This window comes from Porites lutea, chromosome 2, assembly GCF_958299795.1.
Source record: "Porites lutea chromosome 2, jaPorLute2.1, whole genome shotgun sequence".
Lineage (NCBI taxonomy): Eukaryota > Metazoa > Cnidaria > Anthozoa > Scleractinia > Poritidae > Porites > Porites lutea.
Window position 1 is genome coordinate 53,053,592 of NC_133202.1, and position 15,928 is coordinate 53,069,519.

Genomic DNA, 15,928 nt, shown 5'->3' on the forward strand with positions numbered 1-15,928 from the left:
CTGAGTCTCCGTTGATCATCTTTACGGTTTACGTTAATTCTTTATCTTACTTTCTTACTTGCAACCGATTAAAAGATCCTGGAAATCGAACAGTTTTGTTGTTGGAAGATCAACGTTAAGTAATAAATATGGGCTGCTCCGAACCAATCGAATTCGAGCATTTTGTTATTGACACAGTTTTTATATGAAAATATTTAAACAGGGTAACCATGCATGGAGGGTTCACGCTCTTTTCTGCGAGAAGGAGTAAGGAAATGTTGAAAGAATTAACTAGAAACAAAAGTGCCGTATTTTACGATATGGAATTGCTTTCCTAATAACGTTTGGGGCCTGGGCCTTGATCAGCAGAATTACATGCAGGTTAGAGTCGGTGCAACGTTTATATACACCACGAATAACAAATTAAAGCTTTGCAGTGCGCACGCGGCCAAGGGAACAGAAGTGATGATGATTGATGCCAAGTTGAAAAGTTTCCAGTTTAGAACCCAAGTGGTTCAATCCTACCTTGAAAATAGGAAACAACAATGCTTGATCAATAATGATTTCCCTGCGTCGGAACGGTTACTTTTTCTGTTATGTAGAAACGATCTTCCAAACTATGCTAATTGCAAACAGATTTATTCCCCTCTGACCATCAGACGGCGTTTAGGAAACCTTTATTGTGATCTAAACAATATATTTATGAATAGCTCGAAACCAATAAAACCATCGAAAACAAAGTGCATGTTTATATCATCCAAGCAACAAAAAAATACATATAGAACAAAAAACTCCCCACCCTTTAATACTTTTTCTTATTGTGCGCTCCTAAACCCATGCAGTTTTAAGTGCGCATTAGCGTACGAGTTAGCTCATAGGAGGCGTTTTTAACTTCAATTGCTGAAAGAGTTGGATGATTTGTGCAATTTTCAGCTCTTCGTAAGCAATGAGGAAGAAAGTAGTAGCCATTTAAAACCGCGAAATTTCTGATTGGCCTAAACGTTAATAAGCCCATACATTCGTTGTAAAGTTTGAGTTTCTAAAGATAATTTCTTCGACAATATTCTGTGTATCGGGCTCAAATTTGCACAGATAACTAAAATTGGAATATTCTTTCGATGTTTAGACAGTTTATTTTATTTGCTTGATCAGAGAATGAAAGATATACGTTAATGAGGCAAAAAATATAAACAAAGATTCACCTATAGCTTCGCTGCGGAGGCTAAAAATGCAAAAACACCTGCCCGTGGTCAAATAAGTCAGTAATGAACACTGCGCCTCAAATTACAACGTCTACAATCAGTAGATCGTAATGTCAGTTTGTTTGGCCAACTTGGCAAAATATATATGTATAAATAAAAGTATGAATAGCCTGACTGTACGTGCTTGACTCGAAGAAGTCTCGATTACTCGAGCGACTTATCACTTGGAGTCTATAATAACATTACTTGACCCGTGAAACAGTATTCAACTTTTAGTGTCAAAAAGTTGCAATTAGACAAAATAAAGGGATGAAAATAGAATATCATAATTAATTATCTATTTCACAGGTAACGTTAAACTATCACGATCTGCTCATAAACTGACAAATTTTGTCGTGACGCTACTATATATACGGGCGTACAAATCAATTAACAGCTACTCTAATGCGATAACCTTAATACAGAGCGCGGCGAATTAAATATTTTAAGCGAAGCTCAAAATATACTAATAACTATCTATTTCACAGGTAACGTTAAATCCCTCCAATCAGAAATAATGTGCCATTTATAACTAGAGAGGAAGAACTTTTTTGTCGTGAAAGCTTCAAATTTTAAAATGTATTTACAGAAAGGCTTTCAAGAAAAGGCAGAAGACAATAAAAAAATGGGTCACATAACGAAGAGACCAAGTGAACGTAGTTATGTTTAGGTGGAAGGTAATGACCTCTCGTGTACCTCTGTCATCCAATACGATTGTGCAAACGTAATTACTTCGTGTTCAGACCTGTTCCTCTTCTAGGCTTTTTGAACGGTACTCCGTAACAGGGGCTACCGTCTACTACTTGCAAGTTATTCTTCTTCCGCGACCAAAGAAGGAAATTTTCAGCTCTCGGATGTAACGAACTATTAAACCCTTCATCGACAACAAATAGAAAGAAAGTGTTTGATTTAAGTGCCTTCTTAACGAGACAAGAAGTACCTCTGTGTTGCTAAAGGATCAAATTCTTTAATATGGATAAACATAGGAAGGCGTTCAAGAAAGGATGGAAAACAATTTACAAAATTGGATGACATAACAGAGAAGGGCAAGTTAGTAATAGTTTAAGTCTCCCTAGTGTCACTGTAATCCAATACGATTGTGCGGATGTAAATACAAGCTCTATGCCCAGGCCTGCATGCATCTGGGTTTCCTTTAAACAGGTTTTCCGTAACCATACGGGCTTCCCGAAGGACGTGTTGCAAATCATTTTGTTCCGCGTCCAGAGTAAGACGTTCTACAGCGTTTATATTATACACTTAATGTCAGTTCCCGAGGGAAACAGTTAGTTTTGTTTTCCCGAGAGTCCTGATGTTTCCCGAGACGAAGTCGAGGGAAACATCAGGACTCGAGGGAAAACAAAACTAACTGTTTCTCGAGGGAACTGACATTAAGTGTTTTGTTATATTCCTAGACTTTTACTTCAACTGTGACAAAGAAGTAAAAAACGAATGAAAACAATGTCAGTACTTCAAAGGGCACATTTAATTCAAATCTGTAAATGAATTACTTAGCACAAAGTGTATGAAGAAGTAGTTTCTGGACTTAAAAGCTCAATATCGAGATAAGCTCAAAGAGAATCACTTGGAATTACCTTGATAAAAGTTTATAGTAACAGTTGCTCCTGAAAATGCGCCTGCGTTAAAGTTAACCGTTTCCTGGCTTTGCGATGCGAAATTTTGCATCGTGATGGGTGATCTTGGCACTGTGTTTCCGACTAGAGGACAATCTGCCTCTGCAGTTTGCTCTTGCCTCTCTAAACTTTCAAAACATGCAGTACTGAGTGAATGGGAAATTTCCTTTTGTTTAACCTCAGAAAGGCGCCTTGAATAAGAGCGAATGCTGCTCTCAGACTTGTGGCCAGAAACACGCATTATATGGCGGGCCTCAAAATTACACTCGTCTAATAACGATACTGCAGTTGCCCTAATACAATGATTGGTGTACTGATAAGACAATTGTATTTCCTTTGAAATGGAACTCATTAACGTAGCTAGCGTATTTTTCCCGAGAGGAGCATTACAATACCAAACTTCATCACTTTCGCTAAAACTTTCACGCGCCTTCGGCCTTTGCCACAAACACGACAAATTAGGATTAAGCTTTGATAAATACAGTTCAAAAGTTTTTACTGGACAGTACGGACTATTCGGTCTTTCATACATACGGCCTTCACCTGGAGAATCATCCGGTTGATCCTTTCCCCTGTGATTTTTGTCCAGTTCATCAAGTGCTTGATATACGTACTTCTTACCAGTTCCATCAGCCTGCACGGCAAACGTCTGTTTTGTAAGAAGACGGAGATTTTCTCTCCCGCGGCGAATTAGGTGGAACATGAGATTAAACCAAACCACTTGCTGGAGGGATTTAGGATCTGGAGAGGATGGATTGTAGCAAGACTGAATTTTTTCTAGATCTTCCTTTGATATCGGCCTGTGGTGATCAACTCTACCAAATCCTTGCCGCTTTAACTCGACAACTGCCGCCTCATAAACTTGATTTGATTTGGAAAACTCGCCGTCATTAATGATGTCAAAATCTCTTTTCAGTAGAAAGTGCCTTTGCAGACCAAATCGTAGTCCCATCAAGGCAGTCTTTTTGTAATTGTCTCCATTCTTTTTCCGGGCATTCGGCCAGAAATTCGTTAGAAGTTCATTCAGTTCGTTCTTCGACATTTTCTCCAGGGACTCTGTGTTTTTCACGGGTTCTTCAGGCGTAACTTCATTACAGAATGCTAGAAAAGTAGCAACGGCATTTTTAGTCGCTCTCCTTGTATTTTCGGAATCCTTGGCCTCAACCAGTTGCTGTATCTCTTCATTTGTGAGCTGTTTGAATCGTTTCCTTACAGGTTCAGGCTCCATATTTTTTGTTTTGCTGCGTTCATTCACAAAAGTTAAAATTCCCGCTTTCAATCACGCCACTTTGCACCATGCTTTGATCACGTGCTGTAATGTATCCCGAGCGGGGTACATTGCGTGATGTATCACGATCGGGATACATTTGATTTTAGTCAAGGCCACGTGACCAGGAATCAACCAATGACAGCCCCTGGTTAGTTGAGTGAAAGTCTAGGAATATAACAAATACATATATCGGCGGAGTCTTTCCATAGATTGCTGGAAATCCAAACAGGTACTTCATTTTAGCAGCCACATTTTATTTTCTCACACATTTGCATGGCAGCCCAACTATTGCGTACTACTTAGTATCACTCTACTCAACAGAAAATCAATCTCAACGCTATGCGGAACTGAAAGGAGAACACTAATGTCCCTGATTTTACGTAGTTTCCCGTGAGGGCATTGCAGCCAGGGATCCTGCAGAATGTACTTTCTTATAATTAGTGTGATCAACCTCTTACTGCCTTAATTTATCAGACAATTTTATATTTTCAAAGCCCCGGTTTGAAAGTCTACGACTGCCTTGTAACAGATCTTGGATCGAGAGAGTGTGATATTTCGAAAATGCATCAGTAATCGTTTGAGGATCTTACGGGCAGAAAACACTAACCTGGTCCGATGAAAAGTTATGTCATTCAAGTTTTTTCAAACTTTTGGTAACAGAATTTAGTTCACTATAATTGGTGCAAATTGACGCCTGGTACAGCATGCGCCGATTTGAAAAGGTTAACATAACAACGTTAGTGTTCACGTTTCGCAAGTTAACAGGGAACGACCATTAAATTTTGTTGGGCTTTGTTCCATTAACCACTTTTTGCAAATTGCAGTTCACACTTCTAGGATAAAGTGTCTTTGACTTTAGTGCTACGCTACTTCAGTATTCTCATTACACGTCATTAATTTCAGGCAACCGGCTCAGTAGCCAGTTGACGTAGCAGGAATTTAAGGATCTTTAAGCCTCCCTTTCGTCTGGAAAGGGGTAAGACTACAGAGATAATTATAGCCTAAAACTGCTTTCCGCACTCGATTGCCAAGCCGCCTATTTTTGCACATCTTCTTTAAAACCCAAAAAGATCCTGTCAGAGGCTGAAAATGCATCTTTTTATTATTTTTTTTTTACTTGTTACCTTTTAAAGTAGCCGGCGGGGTCATGGTCGTACCCGGGGGAAATTCCCGGCCCCTGACCCTGAGTAACCGCCTTGAGCACAGTTGCATTTGATGATCTGTTTTGGACTCATGAATGTCGAGAATGTTTACTTTAAGATTGAATGAGTTGTGTAAATGAAGTATAACAACGTTTTTGCATCCATACTTTTAGACGGTGCAGACTAAGCTCATGTTTTGAGCATAACTGATAATGCGGAATTTCTTTCCTTAACCCACTCCTACTGACGTGACAACAAGAGGGGAAAAAAACACTTTTGTGGGTACATATGGGTTATTGGCCGGTTATTCATTCAAGCATGAAACGTTTATTTGTTAATTGTTAATTTTGGAGTGTAATTTTGATATACAATTAAACATTCTTTACCCAGAGCGTGCTTCTTGTGGCCTCAAACTCGCTGGCATTGACAGAAACAAGTTAAAAACCAGAAAAGCCAGAAGGAGATCGGCGAAACAAAAAATGTGTTCCTTTAAAATGCGAGGGGCAGTTTTTCTCGCTCTCCTCGGGCATGTAATGGGTAAGTTACAAACGCCCCCTTTTATTATAAATTGGCGGAGCGAACTCATTTTTATTTTTAAATTGAGTCCTTTTAAGCCAACCCCTTCTGACAAAATTTGAAAGGCTTCGACTTTTATTATAAAAGTTGTTGATACAACTTTATTTAAACATATTTTTTCAAGTATAGTTCATTGAATCTATAGATATCACTTGGTAAAAATTAAATATTTAATAAAAATCGCTATATACAAATATGATGAAAATATGTAGTTGATCGAGAAATATTGCTTTGCTAATTACACTGATCTAATTATACTGATAAGTTTTCATTATAATTCGCTTCATGGCCCGCTACCAGATGGCTGTTGCTGAAGCTATACAATAAGGCGAACTTTCGTGATGTTACGAACCTCGCTCTGTATTGATGATAAGGAATGCATTTAAACGCCATTCAATTTCCATTTGCAAGTAAGGATGACGCCGGTCATGAACGGCCTCCCGTGCCCTTGTATGAATTCAAAACTCCGCTGCGTTCGCTTACTAACAGGCGAGCTTAAATTCTTGACATCTGAAAGTTTTGTGTTCTAGGAGATGCCAAAATTGATTTGCATACCTATTCATCTTATAATATGATTTGTAAACCTATTAAGCTGACGACGTTCTGGCCTATAAATTAAATCGATCGAAGAAGAATAGCACGCTTTCACCGTAAAACTTTCTTTCCATGAGTCAACAGCAACTAGAAGACTCCCTAGAACCATTTTTCGGAGGAGAGCACGTGTCCGCCCAGATAAGCCCTGTTATTTGCCTGTAGAGCAGTCTTGTAAATTTTGTTTTAAAAATACTGTTTAAAACTTGAAACTTGAATCTTGCAAAAGTTTGAAGGGCGAACAAGGAGTATAAGAGATGTGGTGATGAGATCCTGTAGAATGGAAGCAGGAAGAACTTTAGGGGCTTATAGGTAATTAAATAATCACTTCATTTACGGTATGTTGGCAGATTAAAAGTCATGTTAATTAATGAAGTAGTAAATTATGCGATAATTAAACCGAAAAGCTTACCTGCCTGACCTGTATCTTTGTTGAGGATTTAATAGCCAAATATTAGACAATTTATGAAAAAAAAAACCTTTTATAATTACTAGCAAATGTTGGCATCAACTGCAACTTTGAAAGCAACCTCTGCACTTGGACTCAAGACAAAACAGATCAGTTTGACTGGACTCGGAAGTCAGGTTCAACACCTTCATCCCCAACTGGACCCTCCGTGGATCACACAACAGGCTCTTGTAAGTACAGTCAAACTTCTATTAAGCGGTCACCCTCTATTAAGCAGTCACCAATCAATTTCCCGATAGTTGCTTCCCACATTTACTGCAAATTTGACCTCTCTTCAACGGTCACCTCTATTAAGCTGACGCGGTCTCCGTTTGGATTTCCCAAAGAACTAGTTTCTACGGTGGCCCACAAGTGCACACCGAATTCCAGAAAGTCACACCGAATTCAAATAACTCACACCGAATTCAAATAACTCACACCGAATTCAAATAACTCACACCGAATTCAAATAAGTCACACCGAATTCAAATAACTCACACCGAATTCGAATAAACTCACACCGAATTCGAATAAACTCACACCGAATACAAGTAACGAGCGACGCCTGGGTGCGAGTAGTGAGGTGACCAATCCCGGTATCCTCTTGGCTTCTTTTCAAGATGGCGGCGGCAAACTCAACAACATCGCTAACATGTGAAGTTTGCACAGCAACAGTGACGCTTTACAGCAAGTTTTGTGCCACCTGTGGTGCTGAGCTTGATATAGAAACACAAGCACTGAAATATTATTTCAACGAAGGATACGAGTATGAGGTTATTCTGTGCTTTTTGCTGAAATACCACGGAATAGAAATGAGCCTGCGAACGCTCAAGGAGAGATTCAAGTCACTTGGGCTTCGACGACGGAACCTATTGGATTCAAATGACCAGGATATCAGAGCTAGAATACAGGAGGAGTTAGATGGGCCTGGTTGCTTAAAGGGGTACAGGAGCATGTGGCATACTTTGCGCCGTGAGGGTTATCAGGTGTCGAGGCAAGCAGTGGCGACATGCTTACAAGAAATGGACCCTGAGGGGTGCGAACGAAGACGAAGGCGGAAGCTCAAAAGAAGAGTTTACACTAATCCAGGGCCGAACTACTGTTGGCATATTGATGGCTATGACAAATTGAAACCTGACGGGTTCCCGATCCATGGCTGTATTGACGGTTACAGCCGAAAGATAATATGGTTAAGATTGGACAGAACAAACAATAATCCCGTAGTGATCGGGAGATATTATATGGATGCTGTGAAGGAATACGGAGGATGCCCCATGAAGGTTAGAACTGACTGTGGCACTGAAAACGGCCTTGTAGCAGCAGCACAATGCTATTTCATTGGCAATGATCTGGCACATATTTATGGAACCTCACCTCACAACCAACGAATAGAAGGGTGGTGGTCGTACCTAAGACAACACTTAACTACTTGGTGGATGAACTTTTTCAAGGACTTACTGGAACAACAAGTCTTCACTACTGGTAATGAACTACAGATGGAGTGCTTGTGATTCTGTTTTTCCGGGCTCATTCAGCAAGATTTGGATAGCGTAAAAGTACACTGGAACAGCCACTACATCAGAGAGTCGCGCCATGACACTGTAAAAGGAAGACCCAATGAGTTGTTTTACCTACCTGAACTGCGCAATACTGAGGACTTTCTTGCTCCTGTCAGTGCACAGCAGTGTGACTATATCACAGATAATTACCTTCCCCTTGCAGAGAGCACCAATGAATACCAGGAGTATTTTCAGTATGCCTTTCAAGCTGCAGGTCTTTCCAACCCCCAAAACTGGCGGGAAGCCTTAGACTTGTACCATAATCTTTACAGGTATGCATCCAGTTGACTATTTCAGAGTCAGACACACCTGCCCTGACTCATATTTATTTGAATGGTAATGAAGATCGGCAAGACAAAATGATGTATACGTAATTTTCTCTTGAGATCAGATACCAAGTTTGGTTTCAGAAGATACACTCGTTTCAAATCTGTATTATTAAAATTGTTCTTGTATGTGGGGCAAACGTGTCTGATTGTCCAACTGGAAGCTACGACACCAGATTGGTTTTCCTTCACTGCCAGGCAACCAAACTTCTGTTAAGTTGTCTTGGGTTCTGTGACCGTGTAAGGTCGAGTAAAAACAGACTAGTACGTTTACAAACAACAACAACATGGATTCTATTTATTCTTATCTGTCACATGACTAGAGCATTCCAAATATGGGCAACATTACATGTAGGTACGAAATGTTTTCGTCATGGGTCATTTTTTGCCTCCATAACATAACGACAACGAAGCCCTTTGTAAATGTAAACATAAGACTTTCTTCAAAAGGTTGTCAAACTGTTCTTTCATTGTTTTTTATTGTTGGTAACAGAAAGATCTGAGTTCTTTAAATACAGTAAAAACCGGCGTGTAAGAACCTATTTCAGAATCTGTTTAGCCTAATGTCCTGGTAAGCACCATTTACATAAGAACCTGTTTAGGCTAACTTGCAAAAATCTAGGTTCTTATATGCGGATATTTACTGTAGGTAACATCTCCTTCGTCAACGTTTTATGTGAAACAATTATCTTGTAGTAACAGTAACAATAACATATATTAGACACTAAAAGCACTTTCTGTTTGATTTACAAGAGTGTTTCATGCAGCATTCTTAGCCCTTTACAGTTTATGGAATATAATATCTTTTGCAGCCCTACTGACATTTCTCTACATCCAGAAATGTTTTCTCTCCCCTGGTAAACTAAACAACTGGACTTGGTCGTTAATGGTTAAGAAATCTCAAGAGCTTTGCAGCATTACCCGGGTAACACTTATCATAAAGTACTGTAACATTCAACTAATTTAGTAGTAAGCATTACTGCCTACCACACCAATGTCAACTTACTTACTGATACTAACAAACTGAAACTAGAGTGGTTTTACATAACCCGTGAAACACTGTGTGAAAATTACTGTGTAATACTACAAAGTAAGCAAAAGGAAACAATGCAGTTAGTGTCTAATAGTGCGTACTAGACTACTATTATTTTCACGAGTTAGGTAAAGTCACTCCAAAACATACAGCTTGTAAAAAGCCCTTCCCAAGCCCCAATGTTATATTAACAGGAACTAGTCACAATGAATTAACATGAACTAACTTATAAAAATTTGTACATACACTGAAAATTAAAACTTGTCCCAAGAATGCAAAAACAATACTTGTGAACAGTCAATAATTTTCTTGTTCTATCACTAACTTTTGTTACATGTGACCATTTTGTCACTTTTCAGTCAGTCGAAACCAACTGTGAGCAAGGCATGCCTTTTCTTTAAAATTCTTCAGGTAACAATGCAGGTAACTACAAAGAATATAGCTGCTTTATAAACATTTTAAACTCTTGTCAGTTCTGCTGGTAAATGGGAAATGTTTAAAACTCGTGATAAAAGTCCAGTCAGCCAACACAAGAAAAATTTGAAATTCTCTGAGTTAGTTATACAAAGCTGTCAATGCAATAAAACATATTTACTTTACTCTGTCCAAAGTCCTTGCATTTGTAAATTGCAAAATTAGAATACATTTTAAACTGCTTTGGGTCGGTCATGTGGCTGACTGGGTCTTCACTAAGGCTGTGTGGCCAATGAAATGCACTAACCCGACTACCACCCACAGCATCCTTTTTGCATGCAGCAACATTGTAAAAAAAAAAATACAATGAACTGCATCAGTGACATTCCTCAATGTTTCGACTGGTCACTCAAAAACTTAACAAACATGTCACTAAGCAGTTTCAATTCAGCGTAGTAAAACCAAAACAAATATACAATTACTGTCGCCAATCACGACAAATGCAAACCATGAAACAATGAACCAACCACAACTCGGCAAACACATACAAATGTTTTCAAGTTTTGGGTTCACTGCTGAGAAACTAACATGTTTTGCTAATCAATTGCAGAGTACTGTCAAAGAAAACCTGAAATTCATTTCGAGACTCGGGTGAAAACCATTCTATACCTTAACCTGTCACTTCACTCTGTCCAAAGTCTATGCATTTCCAAATGCATTTCCTTTGCACATGGCAAGTAGTAAGACATGTTTAAACTGTTCTGGGGTTTTCATGTGGGAGACTGGAAATGTGATTTCCTTGCTGCAGGCTGCCACACGGGGAAAGCAGATTGTGTGATTAGGATTTCTTGTGAAGCAATCATGGTCGAAGAGGGCAGTGACATTCAGCGGCTCTCCATTTAAGGGGCGGTGCTTTTGGCCTGTCAGCCACCCCAATACACCAGATGGTGTGGTGTCCATGGACTGAAATCGCTCCACTTCGCTACTTTCAGTGTTCGTGTCATTGAAGTCCTTCCATGCTACTGGCTCGGAATAGCCAGTTATTTGTTCATCTTCCAATGACATCAGAAAATCTTGTAGGTTGTCAATGACTGCCTCTTCAAGTGGTCGTTTTGACGAGCCCTGTTCCGAGTAGCTTGGATTGACAAGCGAAAAGACATAATTGGCATCTACCACCTGATTTGAACCTTTCACAAAAAGAGGCTTGCATAAAGAAGCATTGCCCCTAATGACATCATATGCACCATACAGCTTCAGACCTTCACAAAATTCTTTCATGTACAGCAAACGCTTGGTCATAATGCTTAGTTGCATTGTTCCAATGACATCCTCTTTGTGGTCATGATCAATGATGCCAGTGTATCCATGGTCAACAATTACATCACACAAAGCACCTTCAAATGTGTCACAAGCTCTTACTGCGTCGAATAGCTCTTTGTCCTTTGCAGTGAAATGCCTGTCAACATCTAGGTTGCCAATGTTCACATCAGGGTCCAACATCAACTGGTACACACTCTCATCCAAGAAAGATGGCGCTGGTCCTCCTTGAGCCAAAGACACTGCAATGATTTCCCCACAGGTTTTGAAACTTTTGTTATGAACATTGTACAGTGAATTTATGGGGGCTCCATCTGGAAACACTGCCAGCCCCATATCATTAATCAACTGTGCCAGAAATTCTTGCGATAATGCACCGCTGTCTACACCATTCTCTCCACTATAGCGCACTCTTAGCACTTTTTCAGGAGACGATCTGTTGGCTTCTCTTTGCCACAGGGACAAAACTCTAGGAAATGGGGACCCTCTTCTAGAAACAATAAAAAACTGACCATCTTGGTCAACCTTTTGAGACAGGGACTTAATTACACTTGAAATATCTTGATGGATAGTACCCATTGACATGTTGTCATCTTTCCCATCCTCCATGTTCTCGACAGCGTCAATCATGTCAATGGATAACTCATTGTCAAACTCCCTTTGTAACTCAATTGCAATTTTCTCATCACTAGCAAACACAGCAGATGCATCAGGCTCTTCATCAGTTGTCAAGCTTTTCAGTCGCTTCTTCTCTGGCTCCTCAACCAGCTCATCAGTATCTCTATCTGATTCACTATTTAGGTCAAAGTGAAAGTCACTAAGCTTGCATAGGTACAACACAATTTTGTTGTAGTCCTTTCCAGTTTCTTCTTTGTATCGTTTGAGGGAAAAAAACTCTTTACTGGCAGATGAACCTGGAAGAAACTGGGCTTCTTCACCATTTTCAAGTAGAAGAATGTAGTCTTCGTTCTCATCATAGAGGTCGCTGTTAAAGGCTCTCCACTTTTCCACAGCTTTCTGCAGGATGACTTTGTAGGTGGCTTTGTTGGACACTCTCAAAGCAAGACGCTTGCCTCTCTTTGGTTTGATACACACGTTCTTGTCACTCCATACCATGAGCCCAATGTTGATCTGCACTTCTATCTCTTTGTCACTTGCACTTCCAGCCTTTTTGCTTACAATGGATTTCCACTGTTGGCCTTTCAGTTTTTTGAACATATTGAAAGATTTCACGTGACAAGTTGAAGCGTGAGAAGTTGAAGCGCATGATGTGGATGAATGGCCTAAGAGTAAAGATGACAATACTCATTACTCCCTAAGTGATTAATTGGAGGTAGCAAATGTGATATAGTGACAAAGAGAGTAATAATATTCACAAAGTTATAACATAAAATCTCTGGTCCTCTAAAATTCAGACTTGTGACAATTTTATCCTGGTTACAGCATCTGATGATTCATACAGTAGCACTTGGCAACTGTTGTGTAGCATGAAGTGACAAGAAGCATCACCATAATTCAGCATTTTGTTAGGTTTACCACTCACCATTGCTCATTGGTCATTGGTCATTTAGAGCATTGTATATATGGTGTGACTGATTGTGTGACTGATAATAATTTGTGCATAACAAGGGATCATGAGTTGTGTTAATTGTATTTCAGTGTAAACAAATTACCGGTACTGGTAGTGTGTTTTTAACATTACCCATGGCTGGTTATTACAATCGGTATTATGAAAAAATTATGGCTAATTATACACAATATAAATAACTTACCCGTTGCACGCAGTTCATTAGATTGCTCTTGGGAAGAATGAGCTAATGGAAAAATAATTATTAAGAAAATATTAAGTCTAAAAGATCACTATAAAAGTTCCAGTATTCCTTCATTACAATAGAATGTGCATTTCCAGAAAATAACCATACTCCCCCCACGGAAGGTTTTTGTTTTGCACCCCCCCCCCCCCAGGAAATTCCACTTTAGCATCATACTTTTCTTCTAAAATTTTGGGGCTTAAAACCCCCCTCCCCCTAGGAATATCCGAGACCTTCAATGGGGTGGTTATGGATTTTTCTGGAACTGTACAATATATTATTTTATAATTTGATCAATCATATACATCTAAGTCTACTGCATCTAACAGGAATTCAAATCAGCAAATCAATCAATTACAATAGCAATAATTACTATAAAAATGTTCAGTGCAATTGTACCTGAATTTCCTGGAGTTGTGGCAGTGCTGCACCGACCTAGAATAATTTTATGCAATAAACACATAGTTACAAACAAAGATAATGCAATAGCCCATTGATAGGATAGGACAAAGCTCTTAAAAGCTTGTGATTTATTGGTTTTTGCATTACACTGTTCACAGTCCTCTATTTTCCCGTAAGATTGTCGCGAATGTTACGAGCGGCCGTCTCCCACCCCCACCCCCACCCTTCCTGACGCCCGTCCCCTAAGTGTTTAGAGGACGCGTTCGCCTAAAAAACAAGATGGCGGCTACTCGTATAAACAATCGCAATCGCGACGATCTTACAGGAAAATAGAGGACTGTGAACAGTCTATGCCCCCATTGAAATGACCACTAATGTGTATCAAAATTGTGACTTGTGCAATCCTCTATTATAAAAATCGCATCTGCATGGTTGCGCTTTTAAACATAAGGATACATTTCATTTATATTTCATTCCACGACTATCCCCTATCCAAAGTGAGTCAACACAGTGCTCGACTTTCAGAAAAAAATCTTGGGGCCAGCTGGCCCCCAAGTTTTCATTTTTTGTCGCCAGAACAAGTATTCTGGTTGCCAAAAATTATATTTAAGAATTAATGGATTTAGTTGTGTGAAGGATAACGGATTATCGTTAGTGTACGTTTTCCCAAAGAAGATAGTCACCTATCTTGGGGGCCAGGTTGGCGACCAGGGGTGAAAATTTGGTCGCCACTGAGTAAAAGCTGGGCGCATTGGCGACCCCACGGGTCGCAACGTCGAGCCCTGCAACAGACGAGGGAATCACCGCTGTATAGGTGTAGCTGCTTAAGTCTGTAAATTACGGTATGAAAGGCTTGTATACACTTACCTGCACCACACTTGGAGCAAAAATTGTCCCCTTCTTCCAACGCACATCCACAGCTCGAGCAGAACATGGCGGGAGCGGGAAGAACTCCAGGGAAGAAGAATAAGAAGAAGAGGATACCGGGATTGGTACCAGGATACCTTGCAGTCACTTGACTGCTCGTACCCAGGCGTCGCTCGTTACTTGAATTCGGTGTGAGTTTATTCGAATTCGGTGTGAGTTATTCGAATTCGGTGTGAGTTTATTCGAATTCGGTGTGAGTTTATTCGAATTCGGTGTGAGTTATTTGAATTCGGTGTGAGTTATTTGAATTCGGTGTGAGTTATTTGAATTCGGTGTGAGTTATTTGCATTCGGTGTGAGTTATTTGAATTCGGTGTGAGTTATTTGAATTCGGTGTGAGTTATTTGAATTCGGTGTGACTTTCTGGAATTCGGTGTGCACTTGTGGGCCACCGTAAGTTTCATTGTAATTTCTCTCTGGCAGAAGGTCACCTTGTTACATAACAATCAATCAATGACCTTTTTTTTTGACTGGAAGATAAGCGAAGTATTTTCATTTTCTTTCACAGGTCATCCAACAAAACCAACATTGTAATCTAGGTATTAAATACACGACTCTGTCTTCATGTTGTAAAAGGTTTTAAAATTAATGGTTTGCTTAATCGTAAAGACGCCTGCAGCCTTACGAACGACATTGCCTCTCTCTCTAGATGAAATTTTGCACGCAAAGGAAGGCGGGAAGGAGAACTTCTCCTCCCTTCTTTACTCTTCCCATGGTCCCTTGCTGGATTATTGTCGCTCCCCACCCCCCCCCCCGGCTAATATTAAAAGTACCGACATGTTTTTTTGCATACTTTTAGCAAGTGGATGGTACATATTTATTGAGACATCTTGGCCAAGGAAGCCAAACGACACAGCAAAGCTTATAAGTGCAAACGTCCCTGGCAGCAGTGCTGGTGGCGGAAAATGTTTGTCCTTTTGGTACCACATGTATGGAGCACACATCAATGCCCTCAGAGTGTATGTCAGGAGTGGTTCTAAGGACACCCTTTTGTGGTCAAAGACAGGGACGCGTGGAGACAAATGGCTTCAGGCTACGCTCACAGTCAATATCAGGACTTATTTTCAGGCGGGTTTTTATTGATCAATTAAAAAAGGATTTTTGAGAAATTGTAAATGCCCAGACTAGGAATGTGTTCGAATAGCTTGAACTACTTGCAGAATAAGACATTACGTCTTTACCACATTCGACGCACGTATCAGAAATGTAAAATATAGCAATATAAATGTTCTAGAATTTTTAAAACCCTCCAAATACAGTTC

General features: G+C 39.8%; 3 protein-coding genes across 4 annotated transcripts; 1 reads left to right on the forward strand and 2 right to left on the reverse strand.

Moving 5' to 3' along the window:
• Positions 1-2,764: 2,764 nt before the first annotated feature.
• LOC140927193 (zinc finger MYM-type protein 2-like) lies at positions 2,765-4,133 on the reverse strand. Its single transcript, XM_073376838.1, has one exon. It carries the CDS (start codon positions 4,077-4,079, stop codon positions 2,799-2,801), a length of 1,281 nt encoding a protein of 426 aa, XP_073232939.1. The 5' UTR covers positions 4,080-4,133; the 3' UTR covers positions 2,765-2,798.
• A 174-nt stretch (positions 4,134-4,307) lies between these two features.
• On the forward strand, positions 4,308-15,856 carry LOC140927194 (MAM domain-containing glycosylphosphatidylinositol anchor protein 2-like). Its single transcript, XM_073376839.1, has 4 exons — positions 4,308-4,350; positions 5,654-5,800; positions 6,926-7,069; positions 15,466-15,856. The coding sequence occupies exons 2-4, from the start codon at positions 5,743-5,745 to the stop codon at positions 15,747-15,749; spliced, it is 486 nt and encodes a 161-aa protein (XP_073232940.1). The 5' UTR covers positions 4,308-4,350; positions 5,654-5,742; the 3' UTR covers positions 15,750-15,856.
• LOC140929017 (uncharacterized) lies at positions 9,627-14,921 on the reverse strand. Of its 2 annotated transcripts, XM_073378830.1 has the most exons (4): positions 14,608-14,921; positions 13,738-13,773; positions 13,300-13,341; positions 9,627-12,810 (listed from the first exon to the last, which is right to left on the reverse strand). In XM_073378830.1, the coding sequence occupies exons 1-4, from the start codon at positions 14,672-14,674 to the stop codon at positions 10,910-10,912; spliced, it is 2,046 nt and encodes a 681-aa protein (XP_073234931.1). In that variant the 5' UTR covers positions 14,675-14,921; the 3' UTR covers positions 9,627-10,909. The 2 variants fall into 2 exon arrangements, with proteins under 2 accessions (XP_073234931.1, XP_073234932.1); XM_073378831.1 differs by lacking the exon at positions 13,300-13,341 and having other exon boundaries at positions 14,608-14,920.
• Positions 15,857-15,928: the final 72 nt, after the last annotated feature.

Excerpts from the sequence above, each read along its gene's own strand:
- LOC140929017 (XM_073378830.1), bottom strand. The coding sequence starts at position 14,674 with ATGTTCTGCTCGAGCTGTGGATGTGCGTTGGAAGAAGGGGACAATTTT. Across the intron at positions 13,774-14,607 it reads TTGCTCCAAGTGTGGTGCAG|GTCGGTGCAGCACTGCCACA; the intron begins GTAAGTGTATAC and ends AAATTATTCTAG. Across the intron at positions 13,342-13,737 it reads CACAACTCCAGGAAATTCAG|CTCATTCTTCCCAAGAGCAA; the intron begins GTACAATTGCAC and ends TTTTTCCATTAG.
- LOC140927194 (XM_073376839.1), top strand. The coding sequence starts at position 5,743 with ATGTGTTCCTTTAAAATGCGAGGGGCAGTTTTTCTCGCTCTCCTCGGG. Across the intron at positions 5,801-6,925 it reads TCTCCTCGGGCATGTAATGG|CAAATGTTGGCATCAACTGC; the intron begins GTAAGTTACAAA and ends TATAATTACTAG. Across the intron at positions 7,070-15,465 it reads GGATCACACAACAGGCTCTT|CAAGTGGATGGTACATATTT; the intron begins GTAAGTACAGTC and ends GCATACTTTTAG.
- LOC140927193 (XM_073376838.1), bottom strand. The coding sequence starts at position 4,079 with ATGGAGCCTGAACCTGTAAGGAAACGATTCAAACAGCTCACAAATGAA.